Source organism: Schistocerca americana, chromosome 9, assembly GCF_021461395.2.
Source record: "Schistocerca americana isolate TAMUIC-IGC-003095 chromosome 9, iqSchAmer2.1, whole genome shotgun sequence".
Lineage (NCBI taxonomy): Eukaryota > Metazoa > Arthropoda > Insecta > Orthoptera > Acrididae > Schistocerca > Schistocerca americana.
In genome coordinates this window covers 68,248,388-68,268,318 of record NC_060127.1, presented here as the reverse complement: position 1 = coordinate 68,268,318, position 19,931 = coordinate 68,248,388, and the positions used below count along the sequence as shown (strand labels likewise).

Sequence of the window (19,931 nt, the reverse complement as noted above, 5' to 3'; positions counted from 1 at the left end):
CAACAAATGATGCACTGCAAAGACATAGACGAATGTTGCGAAACGAAAGAGTGTAGTGCTGAGGAAACAGATAATATACATATATCCAGATCATAATGTTACATATATGACTTTTTTCACAGTAGAAAGTCATAGATCCTATTCTTCAGCTGATCTATACAGGTCAGCTGAAGGATACCTTACTTGTCATAATGGGGAGAAAACACCAACATAATGTAACATTGGCATGAAGTAACTCAATTGACGTGGGGCCTATATACACTATGTGATCAAAAGTATCTGGACACCTGGCTGAAAATGACTTTCAAGTTCGTGGTGACCTCCACTGGAAATGCTGGAATTCAATATGGTGTTCACCCACCCTTAGCCTTGATGACAGCTTCCACTCTCGGAGGCATACGTTCAATCAGGTGCTGGATGGTTTCTTGGGAAATGGCAGCCCATTCTTCATGGAGTGCTGCACTGAGGAGAGGTATCGATGTCGGTCGGTGAGGCCTGGCACAAAGTCCACATTCAAAAACATCCCAAAGAAGTTCTATATGATTCAGGTCGTCAGGACTCTGAGTAGGCCAGTCCATTACAGAGATGTTATTGTCATGTACCCATTTCGCCACACGCCATGCATTATGAACAGGTGCTCGATCATGTTGAAAGATGAAATCGCCATCCCCGAATTGCAGTGGGAAGCAAGAAGGTGCTTAAAACATCAATGTAGGCCTGTGCTGTGATAGCACCAAGCATAACAACAAGGGGTGCAAGCCACCTCCACAAAAAACACGACCACACCATAACATCACCGCATACGAATTTAACTGTTGGCACTACACACAGTGGCTGATGACATTCACCGGGCATTCCCATTCCCACACCCTGCCATCAGATCACCACATTCTGTACCATGATTCGTCACTCCACACAATGTTTTTCCACTGTTAAATTGTCCAATGTTTACACTCCTCACACCAAGTGAGGTGTCGTTTGGCATTTACCGGCATGATGTGTGGCTTATAAACAGCCGCTCAAGCAAGAAATCCAATTTTTCTCACCTTCCGCCTAACTGTCATAATACTTGCAGTGGGTCTTGATGCTGTTTCGAATTCCTGTGTGATGGTCTGGATAGATGTCTGCCTATTACACATTACGATCCTCTTCAACTGTTGGCGGTCTCTGTTAGTCAACAGATGAGGTCAGCCTGTACGTTTTTGTGCTGATCGTGTCCCTTCACGTTTCCATTTTACTATCACAGCAGAAACATAGGACCTAGGGATGTTTAGCAGTGTGGAAATCTCGCATACAGACATATGACACACGTGACACCCAATGACCTGAACACTTTTGAAGTCCATGAGTTCCGCATAGTGCCCCGTCCTGCTCTCTCACGATGTCTAATGACTACTGAGGTCGCTGATATGAAATACCTGGCAGTAGGTGGCAGCACAATGCACCTAATATGAAAAATATATTTTTGGGGGGTGTCCAGATACTTTTGATCACATAGTGTAGGTTGTATCCCATACTTCAGTTGACCTCCTACCATCGGAAGCACATGCTACAAATTTTACGTATTTTTGGTTTTTTCAACTTCACTAGTACTAGAATCAACTGAAGAAAAGAATACTAGTACTAGTAACAGCAAAAAATGGGACAAACATATCATTTATATCACCTGAAGAATATGATACAATCTTTGTGGTCAAGTGGATACAAGATGCCTACAGGGTACAAATTGACTGCAAAGGAAACAGCAATTGGAATGATTCACTATCAGACAAAGGTATAATTCAAAATTTGTACACAAATGATTTAAAATTACCACAAGATACAAAAAGTGCACACAATATCAATGTCATATTAAAACATTCATTTTCCACAAGAAATAATGGCTCTGTGCAGTGAATGAGCCCCTGTCCGTCCCAGTACAGACCACACAGTGGAGGAAGTGTTTCACCCAAAGTTGGTGAGCCTGGCCCTCCTCCCAGATTGTAGCCAGGAAAGGAAAGGCCAGAGGCGCATAGGAAGCAGCATTCAATGATCCATTACCACTCAAAGAGATGGCTGCAGAACGGCCAGATTTTTGGAGCTCAATATGCTTCACGTGCCAAGCATCTGCCCTGTTACCACCCAGTCTGATCAGGGCCTCCCCCCATTGGCGCGACTCAGCCACAGCCAGGGCCACCTGGTACTGCGGCCATTGCCAGGAGTTGCAATGCTCCACAATTACAAGCAACCACTCCTAGCCATACATACAACAGCACTTGTATCAGAAGTGTGATCACTGTGTTGTCAGGGGGGCTCAAGCAGATGGGTATGTAACAGCTGCACCACATGGACTGGCTACACGTGCTGGTGACCTAGCAGTGTGGAGAGGCTACAACAGGGAAGGAAGGGGGGAGCGGAATCTATGCTGTAGATGCTGGGGGGGGTTCACACTAAAGAGAGAAAATTTGGAAGTGGAGGTCAAATCACAAACGGGGAATAAAAATGCCAAAAAGGAAGGATGACAGAAATTGCAAGCGGAACAAAATCGCAAAGAATACAGGAAACCAGGTGGACAGCCAGGTCGACATAAGTAAGAACACAGAGAAACGGGAAGGAGGGGGCAGACAGTAAGCAGCGATAACAGGGGGGGAAGGGGCACAGGAAGGAAGCAATACCTCGGGGCCCTGGACTGCAATACCTCGGGGACCCATGTGCACCACGCACTAATTCATGAAAGAACTGCGATCCCCCGGGGGAGGGGTTAAAAAACTAATCTTGAGTGATCATTAAACTGTCATTGGTTTTACTCATCAGAAAGTTTGGGAACCACTGCTCTAGGAACTGTAAGTGTCTGTGTCTGTGTCTAAATACTTCTACCTTATTTTACAGAAGGATGGCTCTCAGCAAGTGTTATTCGTTTTGCTGTTACAATTTGAAAGTGCAGTTATGCAGACTGCATGTGACTGCCAGTCGTTATTTTCATGTTTTTCTTCCATATGCCAGTTGTAAGAAAGCTAAGCAGTAGGCATATGTGCACAACCAGTAAGTTAGAAGTGTACAGGTGTAACTGATCTTTTTTCGACAGTATTTGTTTTCGTGCCTCTTCCTACTGAGGCAAAATTAATTAAAGTCTATTCATTCCATTTGCTTCTTTACACTGGCACAAGAATTGACATCAGTCATTAGCAAATACAGGTAGCATTTACAGTCATGGGTGAAATCGTGTTGCCGGTTTGAAGAAGACTGAAATCATTACTGAGCTTCCGGAGAATGTCATCCTTGGAGCTAATTTTGCTGACAGTACAGACAGACTGAGGCATGAGTTGAGCTGGGAGGAGTGGATGAGAGAAACAAATAAGAGCTAGGGGATTAAGGAGGGAGGGGTGGGGCGGGGGGGGGGGGGCAGGTGCAGCACAGGTCATGCCCCAGAGCAGACTTTCATCTATGTGATTCAGAGAAGCTGGTGTATACTAGGGGAAGGATCCAGAGGCCAGCGAAGCAGCCACTAAAGTGAGACACGTGATGCTCACATGTGTGCTCCACCACTGGAGGTCTGGAGGAGGGGGAGGGGGGTTGGGTGGGTGGTATCTTTGCTGTGCTCTTGACCACAGTTCAGGTGGACAACTTATGTAAGAGACTGGAGATGTTACAGCAGAACTAGTGAGTGACACTCATATGACACCGAGCAGAGCTACAACAACAGTCTGTTTAACTCAGCAGCCCATGGCAGTACCTCCCCATTTTTCAGATAGTACTCACATTCTGCAGTTCTGTCTGGACATCCTCAGCTTGCTTTTTGTGCTTCACATTCAGCTTCTCACGCTCCTTATCCTGCTTCATCTGAGCCATTCGCCTTTCGTCCATGAATTTCTTCGTGTTGTTCTGCTTCTTCTCTCGTAGCCTGCGGTCCTTCTCCCCTTTAGTCTTCAGAGTCTTGTCATTGGCAACTTCCTTCATCGTTTCCACTGAGATCTTTGCCTGACGAGAATTCATCTCCTTCATTTCTCTGCAAATCAAAAGGGTGCAATGACATCCGTAAACACTGTTGGAGATCTGAAACTAATAGTTGACAAAGTAAGTCTGAAAAAAGAAATCATTTGCTTATATCACAAACGAAAACTTATTTTACAACAGAAAACTGAATTGTGACAGGGAGGTTGATGAGGGAGGAGGGGGGGGGGGAGGGGGGGGGAGGGAGAGAGAGAGAGAGAGAGAGAGAGAGAGAGAGAGAGAGAGGGGGGGAGGGGGAGAAAGAGAGGGGGAGGGGGAGAGAGAGAGGGGGAGGGGGAGAGAGAGAGGGGGAGGGGGAGAGAGAGAGAGAGAGAGAGAGAGAGAGAGAGGGGGGGGGGGGGAGGAGGAGCAAAGAAAGAAAGAAAAGTGGACCGCCATAGTGATGTTACGACTATGAATATTAACTGGAATTGATTTAGAAATTACTAAATTGTGCCCAGAATTAATTTTTCATTTTTCAATGGAGGATGCACCGATATGAAACTTCCTGGCAGATTGAAACTGGATCAAGACTTGAACTTGGGACCTTTGCCTATCACAGGCAAAGGTCTACTAACTGAGCTACCCGAGGATCACTTACAACCCATCCCTAAAGCTTTACTTCCACCAGTACCCCATCTCCTACCTTCCAAACATTGCAGACTTTCTCTTAAGACACTTGGGAGGACTAGTACTCCTGAAAGTCAGGATATTGTGGAGACATGACTTAACCACAGCTGGGGTACATTTCCAGAATGAATTTTTTACTTTACAGTGGAATGTGTGCAGGTACAAAGCTTCCTGGCACATTAAAACTGTACGCTGAACTGGACTCTAAAGTCTGGAAAGTAGGTGACGAGGTACTGGTGGAAGTAAAGCTGTGAGGATGGGTTGTGAGTTGCTTTCAGGAAGTTCGGTTGGTAGAGCACTTGCCTGCAAAAGGCAAAGGTCCCGAGTTTGAATCTCAGTCTGGCACACAGTTTTACTCTGCCAGGAAGCAACTAAACTGTGTTTCATCTGTGTGAAATCAGAAAGTTCTCAGTCTTCAAGGCATTTGTTAGAGATGGCTAACTATGCACTACAAAAATGAAATTGCATCTCTCTGCCAAAACAACAGAGAAGAGGAGCTCAGTGCCTTCATGGAGCAGTTTTCTTGCAAGTAAAGCTTTCACACCATTTTGATCAGATCACACCATTTTGATCGGAGCCTGAAAGTTGCTCCAGCTACACATCAGAAAGCCAGGAGGGTGCAGCGTGGGGAGTTTCAAATGGCTGGCCTCCATAGTCTCAGGGCAACATCGCCACCTACAATCCCACTCACGATATGGCTGGGTGGTGCTTCTGTTTCACTTTAGATACAAATTAAACTATGCAGTATTTTTGGTTCCACTATACTAGATCTAAGTGAGTTTTGCTATCTTTTCATGAATTCTCCATAAGTTAGTGCATTGTCAGCTAATTCTTCATTCCTAAACAATCACTGTAGGCTAAATGAACTTTGGCACAAGCCCCAAGATGCCAGATCCACACAAATATTGACTCCACCACACATTATTAAAATCTTCAGAATTATTCGAGCACCTCCTACTGCAGTAAAGCAATTTGTTGTCAACAGAACTGTTAATCTGTGTTGTGTGTATCCAAATCATCAGAAGAATATTAGGGAAGTAATTTTAAATAAGTTTTTACTACACACTTTCATCCAAGACCTACAAAGTTGTTATATAACCAGCCTGAGGCCTCCATCCCTTGGTCCCTCATTATTACAGTAGCTTCTGTGGTAGCATTTTAAACGATCATGTTGACTAGACATTCTTCTGCCCAAGACTTCAGGACCGCACACATGAGCTATATACAGCCCACTTTCAGTCCCCTGCCACTTCCAAACACTGCCGCACGTCAGAGCTCTATTTCGATACACAGTAAACCCTCACTAATTTCAAGTTCTTGGCGATTCAGACTGGTATTTTAACGTCGAGCAAAAGACCACCTTACAGTACCATAATTCTATCATGCAGAGGTCATTTGTTGTAAAATGTGCACCTCATCACCTCTCTTCCCATTTGCTTCACCTGTGGCCGATAACGAGTAACAGACGTGTCATTCACGGATAGGAGCCTGCAACAGACTCAGAGCCTGCTCTATTTGTTTGCAGAACCCCACGTGACGAGCTGCATCAAATTCCATTTGTGTTCCCAGTGTATTAAAGTGTTGTTCAGTACAATATGGTGACCGAGAGAAGTGTCAGGAGTAAATATAAATCATTGTTATGTTTGGAAGATACTGGCAATGGACATACTAACACAACATGGACATTAGGTAGTGGAGCCTCTGTGACACTGTGGATCATAGCACAGTGGCAGCATATAGCCAGCAAAGTAGGCACCATTCTACAGTAGATGTACAATATCAATTTCATTGCTGAATACTATAACGTGAATGTGCAGTGGTGTATATGACCAGCCTGCTTCATATTACCTCTGAATTTAAACTGTAACTTTAATTTGTTTAATCCTATTGTTCATTACCGTGATATTATTACATCACGTGCTTTTAAATTGAATGCACTCACGAGTCAAAACATAATGACTACCTCCTGAAGTGCCTTCAGAATGTAATACAGCAGCGATTTTGTTGGGCACAGATTCGATACGTCCTCAGCAGTTTTCCAGAGATATGCAACACCAGTTGTCTACACACAGATCACATGAATTACGGGCTGGAGGTTTCTGGATGTGGAGCTAGTCCCCAACACTGCACCAGATGTGTTCCATTGGGTTCAGATCAGGATAATTGTGTGTCCTAGACATCAACATCAGTTCACTATGCTTCTCAAGCCATCATAGCATGATTCTAGCTTCACGACATGGACAGTTATCCCACTGGAAGATGCTGTCACTGTCAGGGATGACATTGAACTTGAAGGGATGCAGGTGATCCATTTTAATTCTTACATAGTCCATAGCCAGCATGGGTCTTTCATTTACCACCACAGGTTCCTGTGGGAGCCCAGGTAAATGTTCACCACAGCGTATTACCAACCTACCAGCCCACACCCGTGGCACGGGTGCACATTTCGAGCAGCCATTTGTGTGGCCAAAACATATTCGAATATGACTGTCGAGCTGGCAGAACAAGAAACTCAATTCGTCCAACCGTGCAAGACATTTCTATTGACCCGTAGTCCAATCTCTGTGGATCCTGTGTCCATTGAAATTGCAATTAACAATGTCATCAGATTGACACAGGGACACTACAAGTCGTGCTGCAGAGCCATACATTCGATGATGTGCACTGGACAGTGTGTTCCAAAACACTCTTGCCCTTACCAGCATTGTAACATGTTGCCAGACCTGCCAAAGATCACTGCCTATCCCACTTTACACAGCAGACAAACCTCCAATGTCCATATTCTGTGGGGAGGTGTGGACGTCTGACACCTCATCACCTCCTTAAGCTTTCACTGTCCTTTAACCACGTCCCACAGATTATCACCAGAGCAGCACACAAACAGCTGTCCGGCTTCAGTGTCTCAGATGCTCATTTTAGATGCCACCCCATAACAAACTTCCCTCTACACAAGTCACTTAATCAGTGGATTTCCCAATTTGTAAGCAGTATCATCACAACACCAATTCCCTTTTCACTTCTCCTCCACCAGTACGCTTTCTTTGCTGCGTCACAGAGCCACAGGACAGGATTCAGCCTGTACAGCACTCTCAATGTTTTGGCTTCCCAGTGTGCACCATAAAGTTATTGCAGTTTGTTTAGTTTTTATATAACTATTACATACACTGTAAGTTATGCCTCTAATTTTAGCTTCAGACAACTGTTTTCAAAAACAGTTCCATAATTCAGACCGCTACTGCAGTATCATTATGGCATTTCTTTGAACAAAATTCTACTTCCACTCCCTACAACTTGCATATTTCTTCAATATGTTCTAACTGCTCTTCCTGCACTAGTACCCGCCTTTTTCTGGAGTCAGTTATTAGGTGCCAATATACAATGTTTATCCTCTTCCCACACAACATTCACAAAAGTGTTCTTATAATACTGCCCAAGTTTCCCAGATGAGCTTCATCAGCTAGTATGCCACGCATGGTACCTGTGTAAACGCAAAAATCCAATATAAATCCATTCTCACAGACAAGGGAAAAAAAAGAAAAAGAAAGAAAAAAAGAAAAAAAAAATTTGAAAACAATTTCTTGCTGGCGGAGTGTAGTACTCGGAGGCTGACTGCCCTTCAGAAAGGAGAACCCTTTCCCGACTGAGGACATCGTGCAAGGGCCGCAGCTGCTCAGCAGTTCGTACTGTGCCCTCCAGACACTCCTCCTGTCTCCTCTGCCTCTGCAAAATCCCACCTCCCAGCCTGGACCTCCACCTCTGTTAGCTCCTATCCAGTTTCAGTAGTCCACCCCTGCTATCTTTTATCAAATGAACAAATACATTCCAGCAACAGGTTACACCCAGCCTGGCCATAGCTGAAGGCAGTCATATCTGCTGCACATGGAACAATGGGGACAGGACGCTCCTCTGAAGGAACGGAAACGTGTGAATAATGCCCCGACTACACGGAGCTATCCGTGTGTCCGATACATTAGGTTGTGAAATGGAACTCTAGGGCTGCCTATTAGAGGGACGAGCCACAGACAGTATCAATTTGCTCAAAATTACTGAAATTTCAACAGTGAAAAGAAAATTATTCCAATGCGACTGAAAAGTCTCCTGACTGCTATCAAAAAGTGAGTTGAATGGTAAAAACTAGCTTTTCTTGTAATAAATTCTTAATAGGGTACTCTTAACATGACAAGGTCAACTACATAATAGTTACGAAAAAGATAATTAAGTTTTCACAAGTTGGCAACTTGTACCGAGTTGCGCAAATATGTGGTGGGGAAGTGAGCACATAGTAATGTGAGGAATATGCGAGCTCCTGACCTCTACTGGGAGGAACTATTAATTACACTTTAGTATGCAACTGCCATCTGCTGACAGAAAGCCAAACAAATTACAAGTTCAGGGGTAGTGACTGCAGCATGGTGCCATCTGGCGGGCAAAACGTGAGCTTGTAAATTGTTTCTTATGTAAATATCATATGAGAAAATAGCTGTATTAGTGCTTGAATATGTTGAAAGAGTATGTATACTGGTTATGAAATTAACTAAATGGAAAAATGTATTTGACAAGCTTGGCTTTAAGTAAAGTTAGTGCATTATAAGGGGAACCCCGTCATTCAATGGACATTAGGTGCTGGTGCGCATATTTTAGTGTGAAGATACACTTACAGTATGGACACAATAATGAGAACAGTGACGTGAAAGTGTTGCTAGACAGTGAATTTTAGTGAGCAAATGCTGATGTGCCTAAGTGAACATGATTATTAATGCTACTAGTAAGCATCCACCTTTCATAAAAACTGATAATATTGGGTTCATCCTTAACTAATGGTGCAGATTCCACACCATTATGCAACATGAATAATGCATGGCTTCTATGTAAAACTGTATTGTAATTTCAATATTCATCATTATTTCCTGCAATATCATTCTGCATATTAGAAGTTTTATGTTTGGTGTTATCACAAGTGACTTACAAAATTTATTTGGGTGTGAAAACTGCTGAGGTTTCTCCCATTCTTCAGTCATCTTAAAGTGACTATTCAAGATTTAATTCATCACCAGTAGTTCGTTAAATCATTATCATTTATAAATTACAGTGTGAGAGCTGAGTGTTAGTAACAATACTATTCAGTCCTGAACTCTGGTTTTTAATAGCAAATAAAAGGGCAGGTCCATCGCATACAGCACAGAACATACTATTTCATTAATAGGTCCACCTCAGTAACTGTGTTATTTTAATAAACATGTTCCTAAAAACATTGCAGTAACAAGGAATTTTTAATGGATTGTGTTAACACCATTGTAAAGTCCCTCACTTCTTTTTTCCAAGTGATTGGTAAGGCTACAGTGAGATGAAGCAGAAAATAGTAATTACCTTTCGTGTTTCATTTCCAATTGCTTTATTTGCATCGCCTGTACAGTCTCCATGAGTTTCTTCAGGATCTCCTGAAACATACAATAAAACCCAGTGATGAAAGCTCAAAAACAATGAGTGCATTGATAATATTCTTTGATGCAATTATGAATGTTAATATGCTTGAAAAAGATTGATAATTGTACATTTTGAGACTCTGCTATTGACTCCAACTCACAGAAAGAGCCGCATGTGAATCCAACTGTCGTATTTCCAGTCAAACTTTACTGTCCTCCCAAGTTCAATGTGTGAAGCTAACAGTGCAGAGAAAGTGGGGCATCTTTCAATTGAATACTTTGGTTCTGTGCACTTGCAGCATTAAACCTTGACACACACAAGCTGTTGCAGGAGGTATTTAAATACAAATCACTATTTAATTGATTAGTCACATACTAACTGTCTCATTTTTAGGATCACTCTGTCATTCATCTGTCTGTCCGCCCTTGAGTCCGACTGTTAAGACCCTTTTTCTCAGGAATGGATACAGGTATCAAGCTGAAATTTATATCACATACTAAGACTTATGGTCCCTCAGGATGTAAAAAATTGATACTGATTTTTATACTTAAACTATATATTCCACATTTAAATAATTTTGCATATATTTGATCACCAAAACACCATTTTTTTATAATATAATTTTATTTTTCATACCCATCCATTTAGCAATGTCAATCTCGAACCACAAAAATTAGTAATCACAATCATTAACTTACAGTCAAAACCACTTTACAGTGAAACTAATATTTTGCTTTAGTTTTCAAGAAACGAAAATTTCATTTTTAATTTTTCTAGCTTCTTATCAATAATTTAACTGACAATTGTACAAAGACAGGAAGCCACTAGTTTTTATATTGTCAAAATTTGCAATGTTTGTTATTGATTATTAGGTGCATAAATCTTTACGTAAATAATTATTTCCAGAAAATAGTTCGTAAATTATACCTAAAAAGTAATTTCAGTTAAGACAACTTATATACCAGTGTTCAGATCTGGGTATTCAGTGGCCAAAAGTCACAGGGAGGCACAGGGTGTGCAGCAACATCAGCCATCAGCTGACACACACACCTACATTTCCATACAGCCCTGGGACAAGTAAGTTCCTGACGCCACACATCCAAAACTAACCCACAGCAGACTACCAGTCACCATCTATCTGTGCTCCAAATGCTCGCACTTACTACCGTGCAGCTGTCTACATGTTGGAAACACTGTCTCTGTGATACCACAAATCCACCTCAGACCCTGTTTGTGTAACTGCCAGTACGTTATCACCCATATGCTTCACACCAACTATCGTCCTCCTTTCCAAGTGATGCTGCAGTGCCCACACAGGCCTGTCTGTAATGGGCAGCACAGATACTGTGTCTCTTGGTATGACAATTGCAATAGCAACACTGAGCTGTCATACGCGGCATCTCCCAAAATGGGACTGTCGTCCCTGCGAAGTTTGGCTACTCAGTCTCCCAGATAGGGGACGACGGAGACAATGGGTGATTGCTAGTTACCTGCTGATCCTGGAGGTGTGCCCTCAGCATCTCCCACTCTTCTTTTCGGTGCCGCTCCACCATCTCTGACCACTGCGATGTCTGCTCGGCTACGACCTTTCGAACTTGCGGATCTGATGCGAGTTCATTTTTACTGCAAACACGAAATACAAATATTATGTGATGTAGTCTTTTTTCCTTGCAATATATGTCACATAAAATGTAAGTTCGCAGAAGTCACTTTGGATAGATCTCTATAAAATGATCACACACTCTATTACATCTACATCTACTTAGCTTTAACAGTAATGGTAAATGAATGGTACATATAAGGGCACGATATGCATAAAAATTCAATTACGCAGCTGACAACCTGTGTAAATATCATACCACATACATAGAATGTGCCAAATTTCTCATGTAAAATGACATACTGAGCTGCAACAAGTCACTTTCAGTAAGTGGCAAGTTACTCAATGTCTACCTAACCGACAAACGATGCTTGTGACATTTGAAAGTATTTTCATTAGTTAAGAGATGAGTTTATAAATGACTTCTGTTCATAAGTTTATTTTTATTTCTGTATGTTTGCAAAGAACAAATCGGTTGGCTGTGTGGTGCCCTCTATGTGAACTACGTAATACGTAACCATCATAGTCAATGAAATTTTCTGGGCTGTTGACAGCCTTGTTAATACACAAAATTGTCAATTGTTGCCACCACTATTGCAAGTGGCCTTCCTCACGGCTTTGTGCTGGGGCTTTGTGCTGAGATTACTGCTGAATGAGAGAGACTTTTAAGATATTATATAGAAACAGAGGAAGCTGATTATGGGTACTTGAGGATAAGAGGAGGCGTGTTAGGCATCATTCCTTGCCACTGGTGGATAAAGACACACTTGATAGGTATTGCCACTGATAGAAACAGGCAAATTAGAAATGGGCGGCAGCTGTGACATGGCACTGTTTACCTGTTGCCAGATGCGGGCTGTGGCGTGCTTACGCTCTGTGTACGTACGACCACCACAGTCTCCCACACACCTGTGCGAGATGCTCTGAGCAGGCTGTCCTCCCATAGTGTTGTCACTGCTGGCAGCCAGAACAGTAGAAGCCTACACTTGTCCTCTCCGTTCAAGATCGTGGGTCGCTTGGCTGTTTCTATTGCCTTTCTAATCTTCCTCCTCAATGTAAATGGCTGTTTCACCACAGCTGACCTGGAGGGTTGACCCAGATGCTCTGCAATTGAGTTGCCAATTGGCTGCCCCGGCTGACACCAGTCCAAATTTGCATAGACTGCTATGGTGTTCAGCTTGTTGATGGCAGCTTTCATTGAGCCTGCAACATCTTTTATTTTCTTATTGCTCCAAAAGATTGCCTCGATGGTAGCTCAGCGAAGGTCAGGACACAAATTGCAGAGCATGAAAGATATATCCATCTGGGAAAACACACCAAGTCAGCAGTGGCAGTTTCCGTCTGTTTCCACCAATGACAAGAAATAATGTAAAAACCAATTAAAGAATGTATTTATCCACCAATGACAAACGATAATATAAAAAACCAATAAAGAATGCCTAACACCCTTCCCCCTATCCTCGGAAGGCCATTTGCAACAATTTTATGCATTAATGGATGGGGTCAACAGCCTAGAACAATTTTATTAACAAAGACAATGGCCCCGGAAGCCTACGCTTACATAAAATTCATAATAAGGCAATTACGGTCTCTAATAAAATTTAAAATTTGCACAGGAATAAGACAAAATAAAAGTAAAATTACTCAAGCTATTTTGACTTACTGCCACATTTAACAGTTAACATTAGAAGACACAAAAAATACCAGATATATTTCTTATGTGCCAATTATTTTGTTAATCTTTAAAAAGAAATGTAAAATCAGTTTCATCACATTTTTCATAAAATTTACAAACAGCTAGGAGGCACATGATGTATGCTGTGACTGTTGGAATTGATTCAAATACTTTTTTCTCTTACACTTTTTTTTCCCTTTATCATCGTGTTTAGGTACTTGACTCATATTATTTACTGAATAGCTGATACATGGTGCCAAATATCATGAAGATAGATCATTGGTGTGTTCTGCCAATCCGAAATCGATGTAGAAAATATCGGTCTCTGTATAACTTCATATTGATTTTTAATTACAAGTACAATAATAGTAAGATCCTGAATTACTGTTATCATCAACATACATCCATCTAAACCAATATAATATGCAAATTTTAGAGACCATAATTGCCTTACTATGAAGGTTATGTATTATGTAGTTCACATAGAGGGCATCACGCACCCAACCGATGTGTTCTCTGCAAAGCCTACCTTCATTACACAGTAGTCTTTAATGGAATGTGACAAGAGCCTGAACAACAGGTGTAGATATACTAGAGCATGTACAACAACTCTGAAATACTGGTATGTAATTTAATGTACAAATGATACAGGCCATGTTACGAGTTCTAATTTCTGTGTACTATGCTCTGACTACATATTCCTGGAAATTTTTAACACCGATAATGGCTAGTTACTAGCCGAAATCTGGAGACCTCCTCTAATAAGGCTAGAATGGAAACAAGGACTGATTGCTGTTCTTTACCATTCTGGAAGTTATATCATAGTTGTGAAGTGCATGCGACTTTCCTAATGGAAGGTAATTTGAACAGTAAGAATTTGTCGACAAAGTTTTGCTGAACACTTGTCCGATATCTTCCTGTGAGCGCATGATATGTTTATGAATTTAAGCTAGAAGAGTGGGAGACTCACTTCTTGCCCTTGATGAGCTTCTCAATCGCGGCACACTGCTGCTTCTGCACGGCAAGACGTTCCTTGAGCTGGCGCTTCCGCAGTGCCTCCAGCTCCTTCTGCTGCTTGCGTGCCGTCTTCTGGAAGCCCTTCTCCGCCCGCAGGGAGTCAACTGTGATCGGCTCAAACTTCAAGTCTTCTGCTGGCACCAAGGTTAAGAGTGATTATTTGTTTGTAGTATTGATTACAGTACTACAGTTGGCTGCTGGGAATGAGTGCATGTTCAGAGACCACTTATACAGCTCATTTTTTTATCTTTTACTTTTAACTAAATGGTATTCTTTGATGTTGAACTGTGTCTCATAACAACATCCAGGGTGAACATTAATGAGACCAACAAACTGCAGAGATGGATTCCTGGCTGGAAATGGAGGAAAAAAGGTCCTTTGAATCCGGGTCCGGAAATGCATCGATGCCACAGTACATGGCGCTGAGGAACGAAAGTTCCACTGACCACATGCTGTGTTCCTTTCGCATTGCAGGCAGTGTGGTTGACACAGTGTACTATAAGCAGCAGAATGGTCTGTTATTTATGTCAGGCACAAGCCGAGACGGTGCTTGTGTACAATCGGGAAGATGGAAATGGTCAAGAGTTAGAATGGCTCTACCAAAACAAGTACCCTTCAGAGATACCCACCATCACACAACATTCCAGGCACTTTTTGGCCATTTGTGTGATTAAGGGTCCTTTCAGACAGACGAACATGCAGGGAGGCGCCGGACTGTGCAGACACTAGATCTGGAGGGCTGGGTTCTACAGGACATTGAGACGAACCCTAGTACGGTCTCCAGGCAAGTGGCCTACCAACATGGTGACAGCTAAAGTACTATTATGTATATCCTGCTACTAACCTTATCACCTGCTAAGAGTACAAGGATTATCAGCTGTGGATTTCCCTCTACAAGAACAATTTTATTGATGGTTTTTGCAGCAGACCATCACATTTATGTGGTTTCTGTCATCAGTCCTCTTAACCGATGAAGCAACATTTACCAGAATTGGCATCATCAGTCTGCATAACCATTATCTGTGGGGTACAGACAATCCTCAGGGAATGGTTGTGGCATCTCGTCAGCATTGGTTCAGCATCAAGGTGTGGGTGGGAATTCTTGGTGACCACTTGCCTGGGACAGTTATTTTATTCCACAACACCTCAACGGAGGAACTTACCTGCATTTCTTGCAGACTACTCTGCCTGGGCTGCTTCAAAATGTGCCTTTGGCAATATGACAGGTTTCTGCATGATGCAGCACCACCCTACTCCACAACATCTTCCCCGGGCATTTGACAGGACACAGAGGCCTTGTAGCAGGGCCTGCTAGATTTCTAGACTTAAACCCCATCAATTTTTACCTCTGGGGCATCTGAAAAACACTGTGTATGCTGTTCTGGATCCTGATGAGCAGACAGTGTGTTCACTTCACTGTGACGCTATTCAGAGAGAGGCGAGAATGTGTGAAAGAATGCAGCAATCCATCACGCAACATGTGACTGCACGCACTGCATCCCAAGGAGCCCACTTCGACCATCTGTTGTGATGTGGATTCAACGCAGCTCTGTACTGTGTTCTGGGATGATTTGTTATCATTCCACACACACTCTCCATTCCAGACACATGTTCATAGGACCCTTTTTCCTCCAATTCCAATCAATAATCAACCCCCGCAGTTTGTTGGTTTTATTAATGTTCACCCTGTATGTGTGCCAAATTCCAATCAGCCCTATTTACTTTTGCTGTTGACGTATACAATATGTCGTCAATTTCTTTGTCTCTGGACATCTGTAGAACTACCCTGTTGACCAACAGTGGATTAAAGAGAGTGAACTGAATATCATACACACAGAAAATAAAACGAGCAAGCTGACCTCAGGTGCACGTAGGTAAAGAAGACATTACTGATAGATGTACATGTGTCAAGATATACAAAGTGGTATGAAGAGCGAGTGTGTGTGTGTGTGTGTGTGTGTGTGTGTGTGTGTGTGTGTGTGTGAGAGAGAGAGAGAGAGAGAGAGAGAGAGAGAGTTGTCGAGAGGTCACTACAGAAAGTGTCAGACAGATGTACATATCTTATTATCAGAATAGCTATTCATAGCCACTTGGTGTTATAATTTTTGTATGTCAGACCGGCTTATACATAGTGAATCAAAAAGGACCTTACAAATTTGGAATGATACAGAGATTTATTGAGATAATCCACAGAATTGGTAGATCTACCATTTTGTAATAAACTACCTGAAGTTTGTTTCACAAAGTGCATCAGCACCCCATTCTGTCATCAGAAGCATCGGCATAGTGCACAGTTAAAATGGCTACTTTCACTGATGTGGAGCATGCTCACTGTGCGTTTTCATCAGTCAAAGTCTGCAAAACCTGTTCAACATAAATTTCACACTGAATATGCTAAAGAACCTCCAAGAAGGCTTACAATTTACTCTTGTAACAACAACTTCGTTGAGATGGGTTGTTCACTGCAACATGGTAAATCACCAGGTTGCCCGCATATTGATGTTTATGTGGAACAGGTTATGGAGAGCTTTGCCCGCAGTCCACAACAACCATTGCATATTGTGAGACTGGCATTCCATAGAAGACTTTTTGGTGAGTACTACGTAGATGTTTACACCTGAAATTATGGATTTACAGTGGCACAGCACATTGTTGATGCAAATAAGATTGCTTGTGGGGAATTCTGTTCGGAAATGATGCATCGGACAGAGGATGACGACACATTCCTGAACACAATAATCTTCACTGATGAATGAACAATTCACGTCAGGGGCATGGTGAACACCCACAACTGCAGAATATGGGGCAGCAAAAATCCTGTCATTGGTATTGTGTATCTGGATATGCTTGACAACTTTTTAATTCCACAGATTGATGAAGATGATAGATCAGTGGATTGTCTGTGAAGGGCCAAACACATGGTCACCCTGCTCCCCAGATTGGACACCATTGGATTTCTTTATCTGGTGTTTCATTAAAGACTGTCTGTATGTTTCTCCCCTACCAAACAATTTAGTCAACATGAAAAATCAAATCTACACTGCCACTATGTTGGTTATGCCCAATTTGCTGCAACAAGTGTGGAAAGAAATTGATTACCAATTGGATCTTTGCTGCATCACAAAAGGTAGTCACATCACACCAAAATAACGCTTGAATTTTTTATGTGAAACTTGAGGTTTTTTGCTACAAAATGACACATCTACCTATTCTGTAATTTATCTCTAAAAATCACTGTGTCATTCCAAACTTCTAAAGTCCTTTTTTACTCATCACGTACATCTTGATACAAGTGTATTCGGCAGTATGTTACAGCTGATTAAATTAAGTGAAGTGTACATTATTACATTATCTTTCATATCCTGCAATGGTTTCTGTATGTCTGCATCACATTCCTACTCTGTGAGGTTGTAGAAGCAGAACTTCTTTCAGGTCTTTCTCAACACAAAAAAGTTTTCCTCCTGAAAACTCTTCTAATTCTACAAAGAGCTCATAATCATATGGTATTACATTCCTGTATAATTACAAACATGCTGAATGACTGGATACTATAAGATGTGTAAAAATCAAATTTTTTCCCCTCATAGTTTTCTTAAAAATGGATGATAAGTATTTCATAGCAGCTGGAAAGCCCACATGGAAAGAACTGGGTGAATCACACCCGACTGTCTGTCGGATATAAAACTCAGTAACTTGAGAACAACATGAGGTATCATTCTACTCTCGATTTTAAATAAAATTTCAATACTGTATTTACTTCATTCACTGCAATGTATATCTAAAATCAACCACACGCAAAGTTTATACGAAGCGATTTTACCTCTGTGAACTCTTCAAAAATTTTTGTAATATTTTACTTAATTTGACGCAGAGCAATACGACTGATGGATAGTGAAAAGAAATTCAATTCTTTGTCAAGTGATGATATCAGACTGTAAGATGTACAAAAATCAAATTTTTTCACCTAATAGTTTTCACAAAATAAGATTAGAGTATTTCATATCAGCTGGAAAGCCATCTCTCAGCAAAGACAGCAGCATTTGTTGAGCAGGACAGCTCTAAAAAATGCAGCCTAAGCACAGAATGCAAAGAGCATGTTTGTAGTAGTGAAAGGATTAAGAACTGAAAAGGAGTTAGCGGTAAAGCAAAAAGAGGGATAGATGGGAGGGGTAGGTCGCAGACAATAAAAATATGAAGAACGTAACTGTATAAATAAGTAAATCACAAAATAATAATTATTTTTTTTAAAGAGGAGAGCGAAATTGTATGTTACCATAGATGAAACCGAGGAGGGGTTCGGGATGCGAGGATGTGACAAGGTGAGATGCCACCTCCTGAGTTCAGGAAGGCTAGTATCAGGTGGGAAGACCCAAATGTTGCATGTGCAGCAGCAGCAGCAGCAGCAGGGTTCCTCAGCTCATGGTGTAGAGCTGTGCCATTGCCGGGTATCCTCAAGAGAGAATGGTGCTCCTATGACTGTTTGTGCAATTGACCCGTTTAGTGGCAGACGTGCCAATATAAAATGTCATAAAGTGGATGCGAGATGATCCGTACACAAGTCACACAATTTTGCGAGTCATGCTACCACCAACACTGTATCATCTGGAGTGCCCCAGGGAAGTGTGGTAGGTCCGCTGTTGTTTTCTATCTACATAAATGATCTTTTGGATAGGGTGGATAGCAATGTGTGGCTGTTTGCTGATGATGCTGTGGTGTACGAGAAGGTGTCGTCGTTGAGTGACTGTAGGAGGATACAAGATGACTTGGATAGGATTTGTGATTGGTGTAAAGAATGGCAGCTAACTCTAAATATAGATAAATGTAAATTAATGCACATGAATAGGAAAAAGAATCCCGTAATGTTTGAATACTCCATTAGTAGTTTAGCGCTTGACACAGTCACATCGATTAAATATTTGGGTGTAACATTGTAGAACGATATGAAGTGGGACAAGCATGTGACGGCAGTTTTGGGGAAGGCAGATAGTCGTCTTCTGTTCATTAGTAGAATTTTGGGAAGATGTGGTTCATCTGTAAAGGAGACCGCTTATAAAACACTAATACGACCTATTCCTGAGTACTGCTCGAGTGTTTGGGATCCCTATCAGGTTGGATTGAGGGAGGACATAGAAGCAATTCAGAGGCGGGCTGCTAGATTTGTTACTCGTAGGATTGATCATCACGCTAGTGTTACGGAAATGCTTCAGGAACTCGGGTGGGAGTCTCTGGAGGAAAGGAGGCGTACTTTTCGTGAATTGCTACTTAGGAAATTTAGAGAACCAGCATTGGAGGCTGACTGCAGTACAATTTTACTGCCGCCAACTTATATTTCGCGGTAAGACCACAAAGATAAGATAAGAGAGATTAGGGCTTGTACAGAGGCATATAGGCAGTCATTTTTCCCTCGTTCTGTTTGGGAGTGGAACAGGGAGAGAAGATGCTAGTTGTGGTACGAGGTACCCTCCGCCATGCACCGTATGGTGGATTGCAGAGTATGTATGTAGATGTAGGCCAAAAAGGTGGTACTGCATAGGTGCAGCGGCAAGTTTTGCAGCAAGCAATTAAGCGTGATCGTAGCAAGTTGTTTAATTGCAATTACATTTGTTCTGAGTCACC

General features: G+C 41.9%; 1 protein-coding gene across 4 annotated transcripts in view; it reads right to left on the bottom strand.

Moving 5' to 3' along the window:
• LOC124550879 (1-phosphatidylinositol 4,5-bisphosphate phosphodiesterase) overlaps nt 1–19,931 on the bottom strand; it is a 411,295-nt gene that overhangs the window by 10,621 nt on the left and 380,743 nt on the right. For all 4 annotated transcript variants that reach the window (XM_047125637.1, XM_047125636.1, XM_047125638.1 and 1 more), the window contains 4 exons: nt 14,269–14,446; nt 11,514–11,646; nt 9,967–10,037; nt 3,739–3,985 (listed from right to left, as the gene is read on the bottom strand). In XM_047125637.1, the coding sequence (XP_046981593.1) occupies nt 3,739–3,985; nt 9,967–10,037; nt 11,514–11,646; nt 14,269–14,446 (629 nt within the window). The remainder of the gene's footprint in view (nt 1–3,738; nt 3,986–9,966; nt 10,038–11,513; nt 11,647–14,268; nt 14,447–19,931) is intronic.